A 23,158-nucleotide genomic window follows, 5' to 3' on the forward strand; every position below is an offset into this window, starting at 1 on the left:
GTGTAAGAGTGGTTAAGTGCCCAAGATTCTGCTTTACTCAGCTCTCAGATATTTACAAACCTGCAAGGTAGTTCTCCAGGAGCTGGGAAAGGCAGCTCAGGCCCAGGAGGATGGAAGTGTCTCTTAATTTCATTTCAATTTCATGCTTCCTCTCTGAGTACTCCTGTTACTTCTCTAAAGTCAATCAGGTCTTAAAGAAGGTAGAAGGATGCACTCTAGAGCTACAAAAATGGCTTTACAAAGACACATGAAGAAGTTAGGTGTCTAGTACATGTACCTGCTAGTATAATTGCTGAAATACCTTGTAATTCTTTGTGCATCCTTCACTGAAACAAGTGACTATCTGCCAATTTCATCTTATAGGAGGTGTAGTATCTCCTTACCATTGTGAAGATAACAATAAAAATCTGTGGTTAGTATGAGACCATACCAAGTCTTAAGGTATATGCTTCATTTTGTTATGCCCTAATTCCATTGGTAAAGTATGGTCCAAATGATATGCAAGTCTGGGCATAACTGTCTTTGTTAAAGTAACCCCTTTAATCTTTAGGGTGTTGGTGCTGTATTCTCTTAATTATCTTACCATTTTGACAGGTAGGTTGGATATGCAAGTATCTGATATACTTGCCAGAAGCTCTTCTAGTGTGTATATATTTAGGATTCATATTATCATCATCAGAGGGTAAACACAGATTAATTGATTGATTTACAAAGGACATCCTTGCAACTTATTTTAAATAATATGAAGATTTCTAACAATCATTTCCTGCACAATGCCAAGTAAAATACTAAAATATTTCTCATTATTTCTTGTCCTTACAAAATTTTTTTTTGTTCTGAAATAATAGCCATTAAGAATGACTCAGCCAAATAGTATGCAATTGTTGAAAACCACTGTCAAAAGAAAGTTTTAGATTTCAAGAGACCTCTGAAGTGGTGAAGTATAGAAAATTAAAGATCTCAGGAGCTTCAAAATGTTACTCTGCTTAAAGCAGTTAAACGTTATCATCATGATCACTCAAAGTACACTTTTCAGGAGCTATGGTGTGTTTTCTTTTTCATATTCCTACTATTCTTTACCTTCTATTTTAAATAAATCTTTCATCTTTGTCTTGTTTTGCTCTCTCTGTTCTTCTCTACTTTAGCCTGTTCTGCAAACTAGCTGCTCTTGTTAGACATAGGATTTCACTTTTTGGTAAGTAGTTAAGAAAGAGCTTGATAAAAAATTAAAGAATACATAATCATTGTTTCTCTCTTATCTGAAAATTTTCACAACTCTACCCAAAATTCAATTAAATGCTTCATAACCTTCTAGTGAAATTAGTGAGGGCATTGAACATGGTTCTGAAGCTAACAATAAAAAACATAAAGTGTTGAAGCAGGAAGAAATAGCACATTGTCTTATCTCCAGGCTTCATGAAAAAAAAAAAAAAAAATGGTGCTTTGTAGTTACTTTTAACTTTTCAAAAGTAATCTTACACTGATTCTTTTGATTTCTGTTATCCAACTGTTGAATTCAATAGACTAATTTCTCAATAGATAAAAGGGTATTTTATGAAAAATAATACACCTCCTACAGAGATATTGGTAAAAAAAAAAATTAAATATAAGTGCTACAAGATACAGAGTCCAGAATGTTGCAAAGGTAGTGGTGAAAATGTGCCCTAAGTAGGCATTAGTTATTCTGTTTATTTCTTATATGGGAATTGACTTGAAAAAATTAATATTTCTAGAACCAGACTTAAGATCATCTTCAGTGACCTAAGGTGGGAGACTTGGGTAATACCTTGTTTAAACTGTGCATCTCCAGTAAGGACATTTTGGATCATTACAGGATGCAATGTTTCCTGTGCTGTTGTGCTCTCATAGTATCTCTTTCTCACCAGGAAGTGATTCTGCTACAATGGTGAACTGCCTGCACATCTTAGCTCAGTCTCTCGACACACGGTAAGTTTGCAACTTTTGTACCAGCTGCAAACTACTAAGGTTTCGCAGAGCTTTTCAGAAGCAATTGGATTGCTTCTGTATTTTTGTAATCTTTATTTGTAATCAATGATCTTAAGAGCATCAGCAATTCAGATATTGCCCTCCATGGTAGCAAATTTTGTCTGAAGTGTTTCACATACATTTTTCTGCTCAATGTCTGTCATTCAAACAATGAAAACACTTGTGAATCTTTCCACATTCATTTGAAGACTTTATGGGGAGGTGTAAATGGCATGACCATTGGACCTGAAAGTAGTGATACCTGCAGATATTAAGAAAGTTTAGTGCATAGTGTAAAATTTGTCATTAGAAGTATGCAGAGTATATTCATAGATGAACATAATTATATTTGCTATCTTCTACTGCTTATCATTGAGGTGATTGTGTAGATTAAAACAGAGGCAAGACCAATTTTCGAATTTGAGCTGTTTTTTGGCCTGGTAAAGTCACACAGCAACCTGATAATGAACTTACTGTGAACTTCTTGTGAACAGCACTGGCATCTTCATTAAGGTGTCAGAGAAACATGCAAAATGTCAAGGAACAGGACTGTGATTCTGGTATTGCAGTTGCATTTTCTAGATTTAGGGGCTTTGAAGTAGCCTGACTTACACATCTAGTTACTGTGGCTCCCATAAAACTATATGGATTAAGAGTCTGGTGTTTTTGAGCATACTTCATAGAGAAGCTTTTGCATGACTTTTGACATTTACTGAGAAAGCATTCACTTATTCAAATGCAGACCACAAAAACTTGGAAAGCCAAGACTATGGAATCAAGGTCTTTGTTTTTATTATTTTGTATTAAATACTGAAAGAAAATTGTTGCCCATGCTGCTATTCAGATGTAAGTGCCCTTTTCTGTTCATAATGTGAAATTCCTTGATACGTGTGGGTATCTTCAACAACGGACAGAATGTGACTGACATGTACATGGATCTCTATACAACTAAAATATCAAGGCAAATTTGATATTTTTTCTGTCTTTTTTTTTTTTTCAGAACTGTTATGAAATCAGGATCTGAGCTTGTTAAAGCAGGATTGCGTGCCTTTTTTGAAAATGCAGCTGAAGACTTGGAAAAAACTTCCGAAAATCTTAAACTGGGAAAATTTACTCATTCGCGAACACAAATCAAGGGTGTTTCACAGAATATCAATTATACTACAGTAGCATTATTACCAATTTTAACATCAATTTTTGAACATATTTCACAATATCACTTTGGAGTAGATTTACTTTGTAAGTATTTAATTTTAATTTTTAATTTCATTGTGTGATAATGCTAGAAATGATTTTTAGAAATGACTGCATGGATTCAGAGGACAAAATTCTGTTTTCAGTAACATGTACATTTCCAGAATTAATTCTGAAATTAGCAACATAGTACCTTATTTCTAGTACATGTTCAAAAATAATACTCAATAATCTTGATTATGTACAATATTTCTTCAAACATTGAGAGGGAAATTAAAATATCCCTTTAAGTACTCTCTTAACAAATGTATGTGTGAGACTAGTTTTCTATACAAAATTAGTGTTTCATTATATTAAAGGAGACAACTCACTGTAAGTTCCCTGTGGATTTTCCCTTACATGGGAAAACCACTGTAGGTCTTTGAATTCAAATTTTCCCTGGTTTTAGCATCAGTTAGTCTAAAAATACTGAAATGACTCCTTGAGATTCAGCAATATGCTGAATGATTTTATTGCATTCTAATGCTTCTGATGTCTGTAATTATGTTCCAAAATTTTGTATATATTTAGGTCATAATTAAAAGATGGATAACCATGAAAATAATTTCTTTAAAATTGTGGTGAAGCTTTAGATCATGTACTTAAGGGTTAGACACACACACAGAGAGATGCCATTTAGCTTAAAATTGTACTCTGCAAGTGTGATAACTTGGAATATCTTACTAGCAAGTGTCTGCTGTCCTCTTGGAATATCTAATGATCTGGTAGGCTTTGGAGTGAATGAATGAATGTAGGTGATAGACCAGGAATTAGAGACATTGAAAGTAAATACCATGTGGAATATGGACAGTCAGAATGTTCAGTGATATATGTGCTAAAAGTTTTAGATATTATTTAAAGTATTGCATAAACAGATATTTGATATTTGAAAAGTAATCCTTAGCTCAATAAATACTAATATGCATTTTCATTTTCCTCTAGTGGGTGATGTACAAGTCTCATGTTACAGAATTCTTTGTAGCCTCTATTCTCTTGGGACTGGAAAGAACATCTATGTTGAAAGGTATTAAGTGTAAAACTCAGCATGCATAATTTTCTTTAAGTGTCACTTAGGTAATAAAGCAGTTTGGATGAAAGGTGAATTTGAAAGAGTGAGAGATGTTTCAAGGACACTTTTCCCTTGAAAATAGTTGCAATACTTCAGCATTTAATTCCACAGGGGGAAAAACACTCAGCAGAAGTAAAAACCTTATTCTACATATGGCAGTGTATCTGCATAGAGTCTATTTTTCATATAGGAAAAGCTAAATTTTTTTTTGGGTTGCCATTAGGTTCTCAAAGTTTTTCTACCACATATTGCTGTGATAAGTAGGCTGAGTACTAAGTAGGAAGCATCTGTTTCACACCTAAGTCTATACCGGGTTCTCAAAGAGTTGTCCTGAGCATAAAATCCTGAGAGATGTCTACTCTGACAACCATTAACTCTACAAAGAAAACCACTAGTTACTTGTAGTTAAAAACGACTAAGGTCTACAATTCCTTTAAGCATCTAGTTGCTCTGCTATGTTTCAAGCCCTTTCTTCCAATAGAAGGGGATCAAATCTGTATTTGTTAGTTCAGAAAATAGAACCCTAATTGCTTGTCTGTCCTAATACTTGTGAAAGTTTTAGGCTAGATGATTTTAGCTGCCTTTCTTATGATGAAAAGCTTAAGATCCAAAGGGAGAGAGACTAAACTGGAAGAAATTCAAACCTGTAGTCTGGTTGGAATAGGCTTTGCCTAGTGTGAGGAATGCTGATCTCCAATCCCTTCCTTACAGAGTTTAGTTAGAATTCTTTAATTCAAAATTCAAGAGGTGTTTGGTGGACAGATCTTTCCTCCCACTCTGCATGCATGCACGTGTGCACAAGCTGTATGTTCTCATTCAGGCATTTATGCATCCATCTCTAATCACAAAGCTATGTTCTTCTTTTTCTTCTCTTTCTGGGCTTCAAAATCCTAAATACTCCTTTACATAGATCTGATAGGAAAAATAGGAAGTGCCTTACTTACTCTAGCTAGTAGTCAGAGTTTCCTCACAGAAAACGAAACATGATTGTGTTTGAACTACCTTTCAATAAGAAAAGCTCAGAGCACAAGCCTCCACTTGATTGGCAAAATCTGTAAGCACTGGACATTTTCCTTAAACCTCCTGAAACTAGCATCATCACCTTTGCCTGCAGCAATTGTTGTCTTAGAATGGAAAAGTGATCAGATTGGATATATCCAAGGAAACTAATTATTCTCCTAAGGCTGTGTGAGAGGTTCTCAACTGCGGATTTCATTTAGTTTGTTTTTCACTATTCTGAGAATCCTAAATTACAATTTTAGGCAGACATCAGTGTCTAGGTGGGAAGTAGGATTTCAAACACAATGCTCAATGTTTCAGAAAACTTTGAAGTGAGTGATTGAGCTGACTTGAACAGTTATTCAAATTAAGCAATGTTCAGTTTCAGGATCAAATTGCACATTTTTCTCCTACTGAATTTTGGCAGGGACATTAAGAAGTTTAATCTTTCATTGCAGAATGAGTCATAGTGCACTTTTCATAGATAAATATCTCTTTTTATGGCTGAAATAGTTCTGCTAGCTGCAGGGGCTTAGAACTAATTCTTAATTCAATTGCTGCAGCTACCCTGTTAAGACAAACTTCAATTGTCAAATGTTTCATTCTTTGTACAAAGACTGTTTTGCTTCTTTAGAATATTGGAGTTGTTTTTGATTTTTCTGTGAACATTTATTCTCTAAAAGTCTCCATGATTCATAAATGTTGAGAACTGGATGCAAAAGCTGTAGCTCTTGATTACTTTGAGCCCTAATGCTCTAGTAACTTGATACCTTTCTTCATGGTGTTTCACTTGTCTTGATGCACTAATAGACAATCCTTGAAAAGATACCTTTCCCTCACACTTGCCAAGGGTTTCCCCAGTCCCTTTTGCAATACCCACATCCCAGGATAGGGATCCCAGATCCCAGATGCTCAGCTTCACTACCATCCAATTTCATATTGTGGGTCACAGTATCTCAGCATTGGAGCAGTCAGGGCACGAGGGGCTCACCTGACTGGTGGATGAAATCTATTCACACATCTCACAGCTCACCCAGGGATAGGGAGCAGGTGATTATTTCTCACCCTGAGTCCTCCTCCTTGTGAGGGCCCTATTTCCTCTTCCTCCCTTCGTAAGCAAACTGATTTTGTCTGTCTTGTATTTTTTCTTCTGTGTAGGGTTACTGCTACTGGCACAGGTTGTTCCTCTGGTTCAGCTGCAGTTTGAGTGGCCACAAAGCATTCCTTTCCTCCTCCCCCTGAGGGTGCTATCTAGTACCAAGCAGTGTCCAAAAATAGTAGCTAGAGCCCAGCATGTTGCATAACTGCACTTCCCTGAAACTGCCATAGCAGTTTTCCTTCAAATATTCTGCCACTTTATTAAGCACTGTAGTTGCTCTGGGGTGAACTTAAAAACCATTGGAGCAGAATCATCCTTCAAAGGTCAGCTCATTTTCTTCCACCTTCCATACCACTTGTGACTATCCAACCTTGGGGCAGATCTCTGAAATAATCCCTTAAAAATCTTTTGAAACTTCATGGTGCAGACCAGAGTGAGGGGACCCAGCAGACCAAGTATTGGTCAAGACCTTGGATATTTCCTTAACATCCAAGGGAAGTTCAAAGTCCTCAAAAGCAGTGGTAACAGGCTTGAAGGAGGACAAAGGGGTGAAAAGCTGGGCAAAATATTCACCCTCCTCTTCCCACAGGCTGGGTACAATTATCAGTTCTATCTACTTCACTCCCTGAGGTAGTCCTCAAGGTAAGGGCAGAAGAACAAAAATGAATACACATCCCAGATGGCCTTCACTGTCCTTGTTATCATGTCATAAGCTGAAATTACACAGTGCAGCAACAAAGCAATCCTGATCCCTCTCCCTGCTCTGAAAAATCACCATGAGGAACACATATTGCATATATGGGAATGTATACAGGGTTAGGTACCACAACCACGTGAACAGACCAAGCAACATTGTGACCAGTGGCTCTAGACCCAATACAACAAATGCCTAGATCACTTTTGCTTTCTACCACTCTGGTCATATCTGTTGTTATCTCACCCTTTCCTGTCCTACACTGAGTGCCAAATAAGGGTGTTGGTTTCAAAATAGTATTCCCTAAGTATTTCCCACAGAAACACTCCAAACTATGTGCCACTTGCTCAGTCCCTCCTCCTCTGTCACTGTGGTGGATGGAGGAAAGAACTGAAGACACTAAAGGTAAGTATCATGGGTTGAGATAATAGCAATTTCCTGGAAACAGCAACAAAATAAGGTAATGAACAGTAAGAGCAACAATCCTAACATTGGTGTACAAGAAAGAGGCAAGAAATTCATGCAATTGCTCGCCACCACACAGGACCCCTGACAATGTCAGACCCCTAAAGAACCCGGTCCTTGGCAATGACATGAGGTGGCATAGAATAACCTCTGGGTCCTGTCCATGCCAAAAATTAACCCTGTCCTGATCAGAACCAGAATATTGGAGGAGATGGGGAGTTTAAAATTGTTTTTCTTGCACCACTGTGATCTCTGGTAGTTCTTTTCATGTGAGAAATCAATTTTTTCTTAGTTGTCAGGTAGTTCCTAATATTTAAAAAAGATTTTAAAAATCAAATATAAATACTAATACTTATTTCTATCATGTATGCTAGTCACTGAAAGCCTAGTGAAACTCTCTTCCTCTCAGATGACTTTTAGTGTCTCTCATATACAGGCAGCGTCCCGCACTTGGTGAGTGTTTAGCATCTCTTGCTGCAGCCATTCCAGTAGCATTCCTTGAACCTTCCCTCAACCATTACAATCCACTGTCTGTTTTCAACACAAAAAGTGCAAGAGAAAGAGCAAGTAAGTACTGTTCCTCAAAAAAAAAAAAAAAATCAACCCAAAAAAAACCTGTTCACTCCACTGCAACTAAATAATAGAAGCTGTATAATGAAAAAGTCCTGAATGTATGCCTCAGCAGAGAGCTCCTGCTACTGATGTTTCATTGTTTTCCATCTTGCTGTTTTTGTTGAAACTGTGTCAACAATGTTCTCTTTCTCCTAGTATTTTCTGATATTTTTCTGAACATAATGTTTAAATACTTTTCTAAACATGCATACTGTAATATTTTAAGCTTAATTGAAGGTCTACATATCTACATTACAAAAATTTTTGGCAAAATAAAGTTGTGTTCATGTAGCAAAATGCAAGAGGTATAATATCTGATTTAAGTGATCAGGAAAATAATTTCCATAGTTTTGTTGTCTAACCACTGATCCAAAGCAGTTTGGTATAGGGAACTCCCAGAATATGATTATTCCATGAAAACTTGATGAAAAAGAGACCTCAACAAGTTGGACACATGGGCAGAGAAGAACTACCTGAAATTCAACAAAGGCAAATGTAGGGTCCTGAACCTGCAGAAGAATAACCCACAGACCAGTCCAGGCTGGGAGCTGACCTGATGGAAAGCAGCTCTGTGGAGAAAGGTCTGGGGGTAGAGGTGGACAACAAAGTGTCCCTGAGCCAGCAGTGTGTCCTTGTGGCCAAGAAGGCCACTGTGACCTGCACTAGGAAGAGCATGGCCAGCAGGTCAGGGGAGGGGATCCTGCCCCTCTGCTCAGCCTTGGCGAGGCCTGACCGACCCTAGTGAATGCTGTCCCCAGTTCTGGGCTCCTCAGGACAAGAGAGACAGGGAGCTCCTGCAGGGGATCCAGTGAAGGGCAGCAAAGATCATGAGGGGACTGGAGCATCCCTTTTACAAGGAAAGGCTGAGGGAGCTGAGCCTGTTTAGCCTCAGGAAGAGAGGATGAGAGGGGACCTCATCAATGTATACAAAATATTTAAAGGGAGGGTGTCAAGAGGATGGAGCCAGGTTCTGCTCTGTGGTGCCAAGCAATAAGAAAGCAGGCAACAGGCAGAAACTGATGCACAGGAAATTTCACCTAACATGAAGAAGAGCTTTCCTGTTTGGGTGACTGTGCATTGGACCAGACTGCTCAGAGAGGTTGTGGAATCTCCCTCACAGAAGACACTCAAGAACTGTCTGGACACAAACCTGTGTCATGAGCTCTAGGAATATCCTTGCTTGAGCAGGACCAGATCATAGAATAGCCTGAGCTGGAAGGGACTCACAAGGATCATTGAGTCCAGCTCCTGGCCCTGCCCAGGACTCCCCAGCAATCACACTGTGTGCCTGAGGGTTGTATCCAAATGCTTCTTGAGCTCTGTCAGACTGGTGCTGTGACCACTTCCCAAGTGACTAGACCAAGCTCCTCATAATGCTTTCCCTTCAGAGCCTTCCCCATCCTTGTGGCCCCCCTTTAGGTACTCTTTAAAAGTTTAATGTCTCTTTACTATTCTGATGCCCAAAACTGCACACAGTAGGTAAGGCTTCACCTCAAGGTGAGGCTGCCCCAGCTCAGAGGAGAGGGGACAGTCCCCTCCCTTGTCCTGCAGTGTTGCTGTGCCTGATGCACCCCAGGACAGAATTGGCCCTCCTGGCTGCCAGGGCGCTGCTGACTCATAACAAACTTGCTGCCAAACAGGATCCTAGGTTCCTTTCCATGACACTGCTTTCCAGCAGTTCATTCCCCATCTACACACACAACACCACAATGGGCTTTACCTATTCTCTGTTTCTATTGAAAGGAACATGAGTCCTTCTGCATTGAGTTTCTTTGCTTGCTCCCAAATTACTCTTGATGGACTATTATCTTACAATATTTGAGCATTTTCCTCACTGATCCATGAAAGAGTCACTACCTGCCAAAATCATTGTACTTTTAAACAAACAAACAATGCAAATAAATACAGGTAGATTGATTTTCTATGCTCCGTAATGTTTTTTCCATATAAAAGCAGTTATGGAAAAGCTTCTGCTAGCCCTTCCTCCCTATCAGGTCTGCTTTATAGGAACAGTACTATACCATTACCATATCCAGAAAGAGTTGTTAATTGCTGAATTAGCATCCTTCATTTTCTAATACAAGCATATGATAACTAGAGTTCTTTCCTGGCATATTTGTTGGCAAATAGTTAGCGAACTAAGTACAGTTTCACTTTAACCCCTCCTATAATTTTAAATTGTTTATTTTCCTTTCCCCAAGATGGATTTAATCTTTGGCAAATCAGCATAAAAATTGTGAATAATTATGAATACAATGTCCAGAGTATAACCAATATTAAAATAAGCTTTCTCTTCTGCACTTTTATGTAGTTCACCAGACAATTGCAGGACACCTTAGGGTAAAGCCATAGCTTAATAGCAGCTATTATTTACATTATTGCTGTATGCACATCATCTGTAAGGCACTATTTATTAAAGGAAATACTCATGCATGCCCCAAAGTGTTATTGCCTGTCCAAGATGGTGAAGGAAAAAAATCAGAGCCATTTGTGTTTAGGGTTTAAACACAGATGTTCTCTTTCATTTTGCTAATTAATATTTTGGTTTTCTATCCTTACTTGCAGTTTTAGGTATGCCTGATACAGTAGAAGAAATGTGTCCAGAGATCCCTCAGCTGGATAGGCTAATAAAGGAAATAAATGATTTAGCAGAGTCTGGAGCAAGGTATACTGAAATGCCTCATGTAATTGAGGTGATCTTACCCATGCTATGCAACTATTTATCCTACTGGTGGGAAAGAGGGTCTGAGAGTGTTCCTCAAAGTGCTGGGCCTTGCTGTACAATGATAACATCTGAGCATCTGAGCATTGTCCTTGGAAACATTCTAAAAATCATTAACAACAATCTGGGAATAGATGAAGCCTCTTGGATGAAAAGAATTGCAGGTACTGTAAATATTTTTTTAACAGTATTTGTACTATTAATATTTAATTACTTTGCTATGCCCAGTGATATAATAAAAAAATTATTACTAAAACCATCAAGAAAGATAAAGAAAAGTAACAATAAGATAAATGTATTTTATTATTAGCTATATGCATGCATTGTAGCATTACTGTAAGTAGAGAGCTTTCTATTCACCACAAGAAATTTTGAAAATCTCCTTCTCTGCTCTGTGCACTGTATAAAATTTGAAGTAGTGAATTCCATTGATTTTCATGACACCTGAGTTTCATAGTAGAATGAATTATGTTCATGAAACATCAGGACAGAATGGAAAGAAAGTGTAAATGGTGAAATCATCTCAGGAATAACCCAAGCTCAAACTTAGTTGGTTTGCCTGAATAAATGTATGAGTTATTAAATAAGATGAAAGTTTTTTTCAAAATATCATATAGGATACAGTATCTATCCTGCTAAAGAAGTTTATCATATCCAAATTTTATCATTCATATTATATAGTGTAAGAATATAATATGCAATAACATAGTTCAAGAAACTCTATGTAAATGTGATAATGTCCTGCTAAATTTGAATAACAAGTATCCATTAGTACTGTGTTTTTGGTATTTTAAATGCTGGAAGGTATTTTAAATGCTGGAAGGTCTTAATAATAACAAGAATTCCATTAAAATTTAGTAAGAAGTTTGCTGCTTAATTGTAGAGAGTGTTTCCTGCAGTTTTGTGCTGATTGTTCATCTACATAAGATGATAACATACTTATATTGTACTTGCAAGGGTTTTTGACTTGGGTAGTTTGCACTTTATTACTAGTACAAAATTGATCTCTGACCTTAAATTACTCACTCATTCTCTGCATTTTAACTAGCCTAAGGCACAGAAGTTGCAGAGAAATAAAGGAATTCTTCCAGAACACTATCTTCTGGTGGTTTTCTGACATTAGATACAAAAAAAACATCCAAGACTCAAAAACCCCCAAACAAAACAAAAAATATTTTTCTGAGGACTTTGTGTCTCAATCCTTATTTTGCTAAGGTTCTTACTTAGAGATATGTGACTTCCCAAAACCATGATAGTTTAATTTATATAAAACTGAAATACTTATAATCCAAATCCACAGTCTTTTAATCTCTCAATACACAGTTTTTATAAAGCTACATTCATAGCTTTATCAAGAATTTTATGTTGCAGAAATTTATGAAGTCCCATAAACTTTATTGTTTCTACAACTTCAGCATTCATGTTAATATAATGAAAAACACCAGTTATGCATAAATAATAGAATTATCTATATTTTCATGTACAGTTTATGCTCAACCTATCATCAGCAAAGCCAGACCTGATCTTCTCAGATCTCACTTTATTCCAACACTGGATAAATTGAAGAAAAAAGCTATGAAGATAGTGATGGAAGAAGAGCAACTGAAAGCAGACAATAAAAATGACACCCAAGAAGCTGAGCTACTCATTCTTGATGAGTTTGCTGTACTTTGTAGAGACCTTTACGCCTTCTATCCAATGTTGATACGTTATGTAGACAACAACAGGTAAAAAAATCTAATAATGAAACTCATATTTGTTACTTAAATATACTGGAATCTATGATAGGACAATCAGGAGGAACACAGTTCAGTTCACTTAATCTTAGGGTGAGAATCGGATCCTGCATGTTTTAAGATTCTTAAAGCTTAATCCTGAATAATTTAAGATTCTTAAAGAATGCTGTACCTTGAATTCACACCCTTGGCTCAGATGCAAATTCCTAGATTAACCAGAAAAATATTACCTGTTTTATTAAATAGGGATCATTATGTTAACCTGTCTTCTTTTAAGTATCTTCTTTTAAATGTCTCTTATTTTTTTAATTAGAGCTAATTGGCTAAAGAAACCAGATGCGGATTCTGATGAACTCTTTCGAATGGTGGCTGAAGTTTTTATCCTGTGGTGTAAATCACACGTAAGATAAAATGTGCTCTTTTCCTTTAATTTCATTCTATTTTTAAAATATAACTGTTGTATATGCATATGAGTTAAACCTCTGGTGATTTATTTTTTCTTTAGAATTTTAAAAGAGAAGAACAAAATTTTGTGATTCAGAATGAAATCAATAATTTGGCATTTTTAACAGGAGACACCAAGAGCAAGATGTCTAAAGTAAGTTAATAAAGAATTGCGGATCAGGTAAATCTACACCATATGTTTAATATGTTGAAAGAAGGCTCTGAAAATCTACTCAGCTGTTCTGCTGTTAGAAAAAAAAAGTTATGCTTCTTGATGACAGATGTGACAACTAATATGCAAAATATAGTCTATGTACCTTAGAGTTACTAAATGGCTGCTAATACTTAAAGACACAAGATTAAGATAAGTCTTGATTTGAAAAAGTTGCACATATAAGAAATATGGGCTGTATTATAAAATATGGGTTATTGTACATTTAGGAAAGAAAAAGGTGGACTATTTTATAAAAGCAAGGGAAGAAACATTGCCTTATCATTTTTATACTATATATTACATATTTTTAGACTCGGTCTGTATTGTTCTGTCAGCTCTGATGGAGCACAGCTGTCTTTACATATACCTCTGTATTTATACATATAATGTGCTACATGTGCACCATTTTTCTTGTCTCCTATCAATTAACACATTCATTTATTTTTTGCTAATTTTCAATATGACATGATGCTGATATGATGGCTTCAAAGTACATCTTGTTACCTGTACAATAGAGAAATTGTCAAGGTAATTGTCAAAGGCTGCTTTTACCTTAGCTGAGGAAATTAACAGTCAACTAAAACCAGATGAAGCCTAATTCCAAATTAGTGTTGGTAAATATAGTGAAGAAACACTTTCTTTTATTCATATTTATAATGATTTTGGAGTAATCCTATTCTGAAGGTGTAGCAGAGAAGTGGAATTTAAAGTTTTGTATTGCACTGTATTTTGGTTGCCTGCACCTAGCTACTGTAAATCCATTTTCAAACAATAGAGAACAAGATAAAATGTACTGTTACATTTTAAAATTATTTTTAAAAATGTGTTTTCAAATGTGTTTAAAACCCACGCTTTTTTTCTTTTTTTTTCCTATGAATTTTTTAAGTTTTGAAACCTGACTAAGCCAAACCCTGATATTGGAATTTTTACAAGCAAAAATACTGTATTATCTGCTTCCTCATCATTAGTTTATGACTGACACTGAAAAACAAATCCAACTTTATAAAGAGTTCTGTATTTGGAGATAAGGAAATGTCTAACTTGTTTGCTTGTTGTTAAGATGCAGCTTATCAAAATTGTTTGATAGAATTGGAATGTTTGTATCATGCCTATTAACAAGATAAATAGTGGGCACATAAAGACTATTTGAAGAGCAGTTGCACAATATAACAGACTATTATATGTAGCTCTGTACTTTTATCATATGACAATCATTGCACACATATTTATTATGTGTATTTTAACATTTATACGTTACAACTAGACTGAAGAGACAAAAATAGGTGTAGTTTCTTCTTTTAGACACCATAGATTAGAAAGAGTATATTTAATCTAAATTGTGTCCCACTTCAGTACTGATAACAGGTTAATATGAAGTCTTAGTGTCATATTTTTGTCAGTCTGGCATGGCAAGAATAAAAGACAAGTCTGCAAAATGAGAAATAGGTAGGTCTCATACTGCTCTGATTTTCATAAAATCCCACTAATTTAACATCAAAAATCTCTATTACCCAAATCTTATTTTGAGATTATATTTTCAAATGCCTGTTGTATGTATTTAAGTATACAAATATTCTATGTATGAATAATTGTATGAATATATTTGTAACAGAGATGTAGATGCATATGTAAATACATTTTTATTCCATGGGTATACAGTACAGAGAGATTCTGGAGTTTTTTGTATGCATATAATTTTTTGTAAGCAAATTAATGTTAACTTATGGCATTCCAGGACACTGTGCATGGTTAATGCTAATAAAGGAAGAAAGAAAATACTGTATTGTTAATGAGTGAATATTTTATTAATATGGTACTGTAATGATAGGCATGATTGCAGAACAGCTGATAATTTAGGTATTTTTTTCATGCTGACTTAAATACCATGATAAAATATATGAAGTTTCTTTTAGAAGGGCTATATTGGTTTTATATATATGGTTTCTAATCATGAAATTGCTAATATTTCGTAATATAAAATGTGGTCTAAACTCAGCACATCCAATAAATTATAGATTTACATCTGTTTTTTGGGGTTTTTTTAAGACTACATAGGTTAAAAGAAACAAGAAATTCTCTAAGTAACTGAATTTCAGGTTTTCTTGCAGGTTTGATATTTATTTCTATCCTTAGACATTGATCAGTAGAGGACATTACATTAGGGAACATTATAATTTCTTGCTTTAATATTAATATTTATCTCAAAAAGTAGCAAGTTTACTGAATAATTAGCCCTTTCCTCTCTATCACCTATTCCTCTTTACTCACATTATTTCTAGTGGAAGCAATCTTATCCAATATTTATCAAGCACAAAAAACTGAATATAAAATTGGCTATTGACAGTGGGGCCAGGACAGAACATTTTGTGGTCTCCCAAAAATGATGAAAAATACTGGGATTCTCTCAGAGGTGTATATCCTGTACAAAAGCTTCTATTTCCTTACATGCTATTTGGAAGAAGAAAAAAAGAAAGCAGAGTAGAAAGGAGTAACATGTTACTTATTGGTAGCTAATATCCATGGTAACGAATGATTCCTGATTACAATCAAGAAATTCATTAAGTACCCATTGTATTTTTATTAGACTATATTAACTTTGTTGCTAGTTTTTCAAATAAATGTATTAACAGCTGAGAATTTAATTTTTTTTTTCTAAAAATATGGCAGCAGAATGCTCGGAGGGGAATGGTAAGTTAGAGAACTTTCAGTCTGAGAGAGACTGGTAACTTAGATCACGTTGAAATACCAGACTTGTGATAGAGGTGTTCAAATAGAGAAGTTAAACACAGTCAGCTCCACTAATCTGTTATTTTGGACCCCTTCATAGATTTCTTGATAAAATAGCCTTTTGGTTAAGAGGAAATGATGTCCTGCTGTGTTTTTCAGTTAATTGGAATAAAAGACTGAATGTATACATATGTACATAATAATTGTGTAATATGTATGTGGGCAATTTTTCTGTGTCAGTTCTGGAATCTAAATGAATGTGTGGCTGGATATACACCCTCCATTGCTAAACATTTCCATAGCCTCCTGAAGTTTTATTTGACTTGCCCTCATTAATTTTTATAATCCATTCTTAAGAATAGATTAAGTAGACCTATTATAGAAGTTAGAGGCAGTCATAAAATGCAAGTTTGTATTCTGAAACAACATGGTTTTTTGAGCCCATCTGTAACATGTAGTACATGTTGTTTGCAGATTTACAATAGTTTTCATTTTAGTGTTTTCTGCACGAATTTTAGCTCTCTTCTTTGACAGTAATTCAGTTGCATAGAATACATTTTCTTTGGATATACTGAGGTAAATCAGGAGTGGATTATTTTTATGATCAGCTACAATAAATTAAATATAATCAACATTTCCTTACCTTTAGTGTATTCATATACCTGTATATACCTGCTGAGCCATGTCTATGCAGCATCTACATATTTCACAGCACTGAAATCTTAAAGTTTGCTACTTGTCTAAGGTATTAAATATTATAAGCTGTTAAGATTATTTGAATATTAGTCCTTTGCTTGTCTTTACTTGTATCTGCTTTTCTTACTATGTGATATAAATCGAGTAGGTTATAAAAAGACTGACATCATTTTGAAACTTATTAATGTATCACAAAAAAACAAAGTTACTTTTACGACAGAATGACAGAAGTGAGGGCTTGTGTGTGATTTTTTTCTCTGCTTGTTTTTAACCAACAGCTTTCTATAGTATTTTCCTATGCCTGGTTGAGGATTCTTTTCAGTAATAGTTTATTTATGGTTTTGTTGTTATTTTCTTAAGATTTCCTGACACAATTATAATATAATGTTGGCTGTGGAATACATATTTATTTGAGTGTATTTATGGTATTAATATAATAAATGGGAAAATTTGTATGTATGAGAGTTACAGCTGAGTTTATAATATTCTCAAAATGGGTACTGCTGAGAGATGCAAGCTAAAGTTTTCTCTCAGGCTGTCTTCAAAAGAGTAATTAGCTATTCAATGGGAAAATAGATCTGTAAATTAAGTGCTAGATCTTGCCAGTGATAATTTGATTTCTAATCAATGTTTTTTCTCAAATATATTTAGGAGGGGAAGAGGTAGAAAAAGTGTTTTTTTAAAAAAGTATGAATGTTTTCCATTACTGGATTATCCAGAGTTTCAGACACCTTTCTTCTTTTAGCAAAATTGGGAAGAGATGCAGTAAACTGTGTGTTGATAGGTTAGCTTACTGGATGTCCTTATATGTGCAAGCAACAAATGGAAGTGTGTGTTAAAAGAGCAACAGAAATTCAGAAGTTCAATTATTCAATAAAGATTAAGCTGATTTCACTAAAATCTCATTTGGTTATGCATTCACACTCTATTATTTTAGCTATGAGCTTAATATATTTTTGCTGTCCTCATAAAGCTGAGTAAGTTTGTAAGTAACTTGTAAAATTATCATCCTTTCATCTCTTTTACTTATGCTTTTTTTCCCCTTTATTTTTCTTTCATACAGGCCATGCAAGTAAAGGTACAGGTCAAAGTGCATGATGTGTTTTTGTTTTAGATTTAGAGATTATCAGGCTCCAAGCACTCTTTCCATTGATCATAGCAGTGGCGTCACAAAGTGAAGCACCAGGTTCCACCTACTAGAAATTTTGTCCCAGCTAAAGTGGCAGTCTTTGACCAGAGCAGATGAAATTCCCTTTGGCACTCCTAAATATTACTTAATGTGAAACTGTCTAAACCTTTTTAAAACTATTTTAGATGTACATTCTGCCTCTGCTGTTCTTCTGCATTCTATTGTTTTTTTGCTAAAATAGTAAAGTAGACATTGTAAAAGAAATGTCTAAGTAGAGTCATTAGAGAGATGTATTTGCCTTATGATATTCAAGAAGACTATTTGGGGAAAATGTGCTATAACCTCTACCCCATCTGTAGGTGAATAGAAGATTTTATTAAATCCAGTAAGTTTAAATAAGATATACAGTTCAGATCTTACCTTTTTCCAAAAGTAATATGTTCTTTACTAAAGGTGTGAGGTATGAAAAGCTTTAGAATAACCCTTATTTCTTTTATGTACTTAAAGTATTTGAAGATTTCTTTTCCTCCAATGAACTATAGGTCACTTTGCTTCATTCATATTCTTTTTTTTTTTTAATATAAATTTCTAAAATAGATGAGTACTTTCTGACCTATGGTGTATTCTTCATGGATGAAGTAGAATAAGCAGCAAAATGGAGCATAAATCCTTTCATCTTTCCCTTTACCCTATGTACTGAGAAGCACACTTGATGCTGTGAAGAACTTTTAATCAATTAAACTGGAGACGTGAGTTAAAAAGGGAGAAGCTCTGTTAAACTAATAATCTGATTTCATACTTTGTTATTGTCAAACTTCTGCAGGTATACTGAGTAGAATTTAATGACTGCCCTCATAGTAATCTCAAAGAGCCGAAACTCAAAGAGGGATGGAAATACAAAAACTATTATTTCTATAATCTTAACCAGTTTTAGCTGATTTTTAAGTGTAAATGAACTATTTCTTCCTTTGCATTGTGTATTTAGTTATTATTAATCTACTAAGTAATCTGTAATTGGTTTATGGTACACAGATTTTTTCAGAAATATCCATTTGACTGTTGAAATTTTTAGAGAAGACTATTACATGCTTTTAGGCAACCAAATTGTATCATGCCTTCTGTTTAGATCCTTTTAGGCAAAATATATCTGATTTAATGCTCTTTACATATGTAATGCAGGTATTGTGTGTGCACAGGCGCATATTAGAACTGAAAGAGACAAAATTCCATTGTCATTTAGATTTCAGTCTGTGACTCTACTTACACACTTAGCAGCTGGAGAAGTGAATTCACAGACAGCAGTATTTATGGCAAAGGCAGAATGGATCTTCTTTCCATATTTTGAAAATTCTCCAGTTTTAAGGTTCACAATCTTATTTATCTCATGAACATAATTAAAATTGGATGTGCAAAATGTCCACTGGTGTAAAAGATGCAGAAACCAGTATCTCTCCCATTCCTTTTTTTTTTTTCTTTTTAAAAAATATATCTATTACATATTTTGTTATTCCTTATTTAAGCTGCATAGTGACGCCACTGGAGTACAGTGATACGTTGTGGGATTTGTTTGTCTGCTGTCAACGTAGAGTACAAATAATGTCATTATTAAAGCCATTGCATCACTGTTTCTAAGGCACTTTGAAAAGCAAAGCTTTGAGGCAAAGTACTCTCTTGCAATTGTTAGTTCCTTAAGAAAGGAAGCCACATCCATTGCATGTTCCCTCACACTTGCAAAATACTTTACACCAGCTGTGTACATAGAGATTCCCCAACTAGAAGACAGAATTTGGCAAATTTTATCACCAAATAGAAGACATATGGCTGCCTTTTTTCTTCCAGCGCTTACTGTGATAATAGTGAGGCATTAATTGGGAAATAATGAATTGCAATGGATTCTGCTGTATCCTTATGTGGAACTACACAATCTATTATAAGAATAGTAGTTTGTAAATCCTTATTGATAGAAGGAAAAGGATGTGCAGGGTTAAATGAAAGCATTTCTAATTTTGTACAAACTTGGAGGCCTAGTCCTGAAATCTTATCTAAAGCAAAACTCCCCTTGAGTATAGCAGGAGTTTAATCTGGGTACAGAATTCAGAACTGGGCTGTTTGATGTTGTTGCTGTTTACTGTGTGTTCATTAAATATATGGGTCTGTTTGAAAGATTTTGGTTCTCTGTCTCATAAAGGAAATGTGAAATATGTTGTACATGTCTGTCCAAAGAAGATAGGTCAGATGTTACTCTGTTGTGCTGTTTACTTCTGTCTATTTTGTTTTATTTTCCTATTACTGATGCTATCCAGAGATACAAAATTTTAAATTTTTTTGTCCCAAATGTATTAATATTATCCAAAGCCAAAGGGCAGCACTTTCCCAGAGGCACTAATTCATTGGCACTTTTTTACATTGAATCATAGCCTTTTAAATAATACTGGTTTTCAGATGAGACAAGTCAGGCAATATTTATTCATTCAGACCCTGGATAACTATTTTTTTATAAATCTCTTACAAAAATGTAAACATCCTGAATTTGTCTCTGTAACATTGGACAAATAGTGTCCCCTCAGAATGATTAAGCTTTTAATTTTAGGGTTGTTTCTGATTTGAAAGGTAAGATACAGAAAGTATTGTCAAAATCATATATAAGAATGCACACAAAAGTGTGTGACTTCTATTACAACATTACTGTTACTGCATTTTCTGCACTGGTACACACCAAAAGTATTCCTTAAAATTTCCTGACCAAGCCTTCCTCTAGTGTAGAATTTTGAATTATTTGTACTACATCAGGAACATAGTTTCCTTGGACCACAAGGGGAAGAGCATGTTGGAGAAGTGTGTGATCAGAAAATTATAGTAATTTTTCTTTTTTTCTTTTCTTTTCCCCCTTTTTAAATTTTTTTTTAACTTATAGTCTGGAGGACAAGATCAAGAGAGGAAGAAATCAAAACGTAGAGGGGATTTGTACTCCATACAAACATCCTTGATTGTGGCTGCACTTAAAAAGATGCTTCCTATTGGTTTGAATATGTGCACTCCTGGAGACCAAGAGCTTATCTCCTTGGCTAAGACTAGATACAGCCATGTAAGTGTGTGCTTTTAATAGATTTTAATGCACAAATAAGAAGAACTTTCTAAAATTAATTTTGAAGCACAGAAATATAAGCAGTCAATAGTATTGAATATCTGTATGTAGTGTAAGAAATTATAGCTGCTAATTATTGTGCTTTTTAAAAAAAAATGTGTATATGGAGGTGCATACTTTCCCTGTTATTTTCCATTTGTATACCATGTGCAGTTCTTTATATTGATGTTCTTTTGCACCAAATACTGAACTACAATTAGCTTTAATTCCCTTCAAAGTTTAACCCTTGTTTTATGGCTAAAAAAAGCCTTTGCCTCTTCTGGTATCTTACATTCTCTGAAAGCAAAAGAGGTTAAATTTCAATACTGAAATATAAGCTGTTCTATGTTGTAAAAGTTCTTGTGAAATGAATCATAATCTGAATTGAAAAATTCTTCTACCATTTTACAGAGGGACACAGATGAGGAAGTCAAAGAACACCTACGCAACAACTTACACTTGCAGGAAAAGGTAATATAAAAAAATCTGTCTTATAGATGCTGATGTGCACTTCCAAAACACAGAAGGTGCAACAGTTTTTTATTGTGATACATTAAAAAAGATAATTCAAAAAGCTATTAGAAAGGTTTCAATTTTAAAATTATTCTTTCTGATATTTCATTGCAATAAATGCTGGATTTGTAACTTTGTTTGGTATATTCAAGTTTCTGGAAGATCTGTAGAATGGGACAAGTGTGAAGAACTGAGATACTGGTAGTCTTAAAGCTCTAATTATTTAGAATCAACTTGATCCAAGAAGAAAATAAAATTGAAACTCTACTACTTCAGCTTTTCTTCTTGGATCTAGCTTTCACTAATGATTAAATTAGGTTTCTAAAAATATATGCATTTAAAGGGCTATAACAAAATACGAAAAGGTTGTGTCATCTTAGCACTTGTGAGTTGTGCAAGTACATTTCTATTCCTACAATTCACACACTGTCAAAGGTAATACCAGTATGGAGTCCTCATCAATCTGTAAATTAAAAATAATTGCCTACAGTGTTCGAACACAGTAAGTGTAACTTTCTTATCTGTCATGGAAGTTGACTGTGTATTTGCTATAAATTTGTGCTTGCATACATTAAAATGAACACAGAAAGTAATTTAATGTGGTTTTCCTATTTCTGTCTTGCAAGGGAAAAAAAATCCCAAAAACTTTGGCTATAACTTTTCACCTACTGAAACTCCAGCTGTCTTTTCCAGATGCCAAAAAAGAGCTTTACATTCTCAGTACAAAGGCTCGGCAAATTAAACTCAATCCTAATACTAAATCTGCTTCCTTATTTTTAATGGAGTTAAGAGGAATAAATAAATTGCAAGGTTCTTTATTTGGTTTCATGAAATAAAAATACAGAACTTTGCTTAGGAATTGAGTTCAATTGCCCAATTATATAGAATCAATGCCATTTTTCGAGCAGCTTGCAGATGCTAATTTGGTCTGAAAGGGGACTGAAATTGGGAGTATTTATAAGCTTCTTTCTTATACTATGGAAAGAGAATTGGTGTTGGTCAAATTCAGTGCCTTCATTCAGCAGCTTACAAATGAAATATATTGGGTTTCAGTCTGATGATCCAGCTGTGAAATGGCAGCTAAATCTGTACAAAGACATTTTAAAGAGTGATGGACCTACTGACCCTGAGAAAAATGTGGAACGTGTGCAGAGGATATCAGCTGCTCTGTATCATCTGGAGCAGGTAAAAAGTCAAATGTCTATACTGTGTTTATTTTTGAAAAACAGATTTTTCCTTGCAGAGATTATTTCAGGTATAATGACTGTCACCATTAAAGTGTCCAGATAAAGCTTAGGTTTTGTACATGTGTGCATGCAAGTACCCATGCACATACAGATGTATATATATGAAAGTTGTCAATGTAATCTGTTGAAGTGCCTCCATTTAGCTCCTGGGAAATCTCAGGATATATTTCTGCAAAACTGCATGAACAGCCATATGAAGTATAGCATGCAAATTATCTCCATGCTGTAGCTGAAAACCACATGATTTTAGGAGGAGGTGTTTCCTTGTGCACTCATTTTTAATATACTGAGTTTAGCCTGTCTCTTATTTCTTCCTCATAGGGTGCTGCAGCAACTTTTAAGTTGCTTGCCTGTTCATCCAATTGATGCAATTTAAATAAAGGCATTTGTGCTCTTCCTACATAAAGTTAATCCATTCCATTCACAAATGATATAGCACAGAAATACAT

The 23,158-nt window shown here is 34.9% G+C and overlaps 1 protein-coding gene across 3 annotated transcripts in view; it reads left to right on the forward strand.

Annotated features, from left to right (window-relative positions):
* Positions 1–23,158, forward strand: part of RYR3 (ryanodine receptor 3) — a 194,165-nt gene that overhangs the window by 134,917 nt on the left and 36,090 nt on the right. For 2 of the 3 annotated variants that reach the window (XM_077784078.1, XM_077784079.1), the window contains exons 61-73: positions 1,146–1,195; positions 1,887–1,947; positions 2,987–3,225; positions 4,162–4,243; positions 7,982–8,112; positions 10,723–11,043; positions 12,366–12,606; positions 12,929–13,016; positions 13,121–13,213; positions 17,760–17,774; positions 20,740–20,910; positions 21,361–21,420; positions 22,516–22,647. In XM_077784078.1, the coding sequence (XP_077640204.1) occupies positions 1,146–1,195; positions 1,887–1,947; positions 2,987–3,225; positions 4,162–4,243; positions 7,982–8,112; positions 10,723–11,043; positions 12,366–12,606; positions 12,929–13,016; positions 13,121–13,213; positions 17,760–17,774; positions 20,740–20,910; positions 21,361–21,420; positions 22,516–22,647 (1,684 nt within the window). Of the gene's footprint in view, positions 1–1,145; positions 1,196–1,886; positions 1,948–2,986; positions 3,226–4,161; positions 4,244–7,981; positions 8,113–10,722; positions 11,044–12,365; positions 12,607–12,928; positions 13,017–13,120; positions 13,214–15,940; positions 15,962–17,759; positions 17,775–20,739; positions 20,911–21,360; positions 21,421–22,515; positions 22,648–23,158 lie in introns of all 3 variants that reach the window. The other variant, XM_077784077.1, reaches the window with a different exon arrangement.

This window comes from Lonchura striata, chromosome 6 (genome assembly GCF_046129695.1).
Source record: "Lonchura striata isolate bLonStr1 chromosome 6, bLonStr1.mat, whole genome shotgun sequence".
Taxonomy (NCBI): domain Eukaryota; kingdom Metazoa; phylum Chordata; class Aves; order Passeriformes; family Estrildidae; genus Lonchura; species Lonchura striata.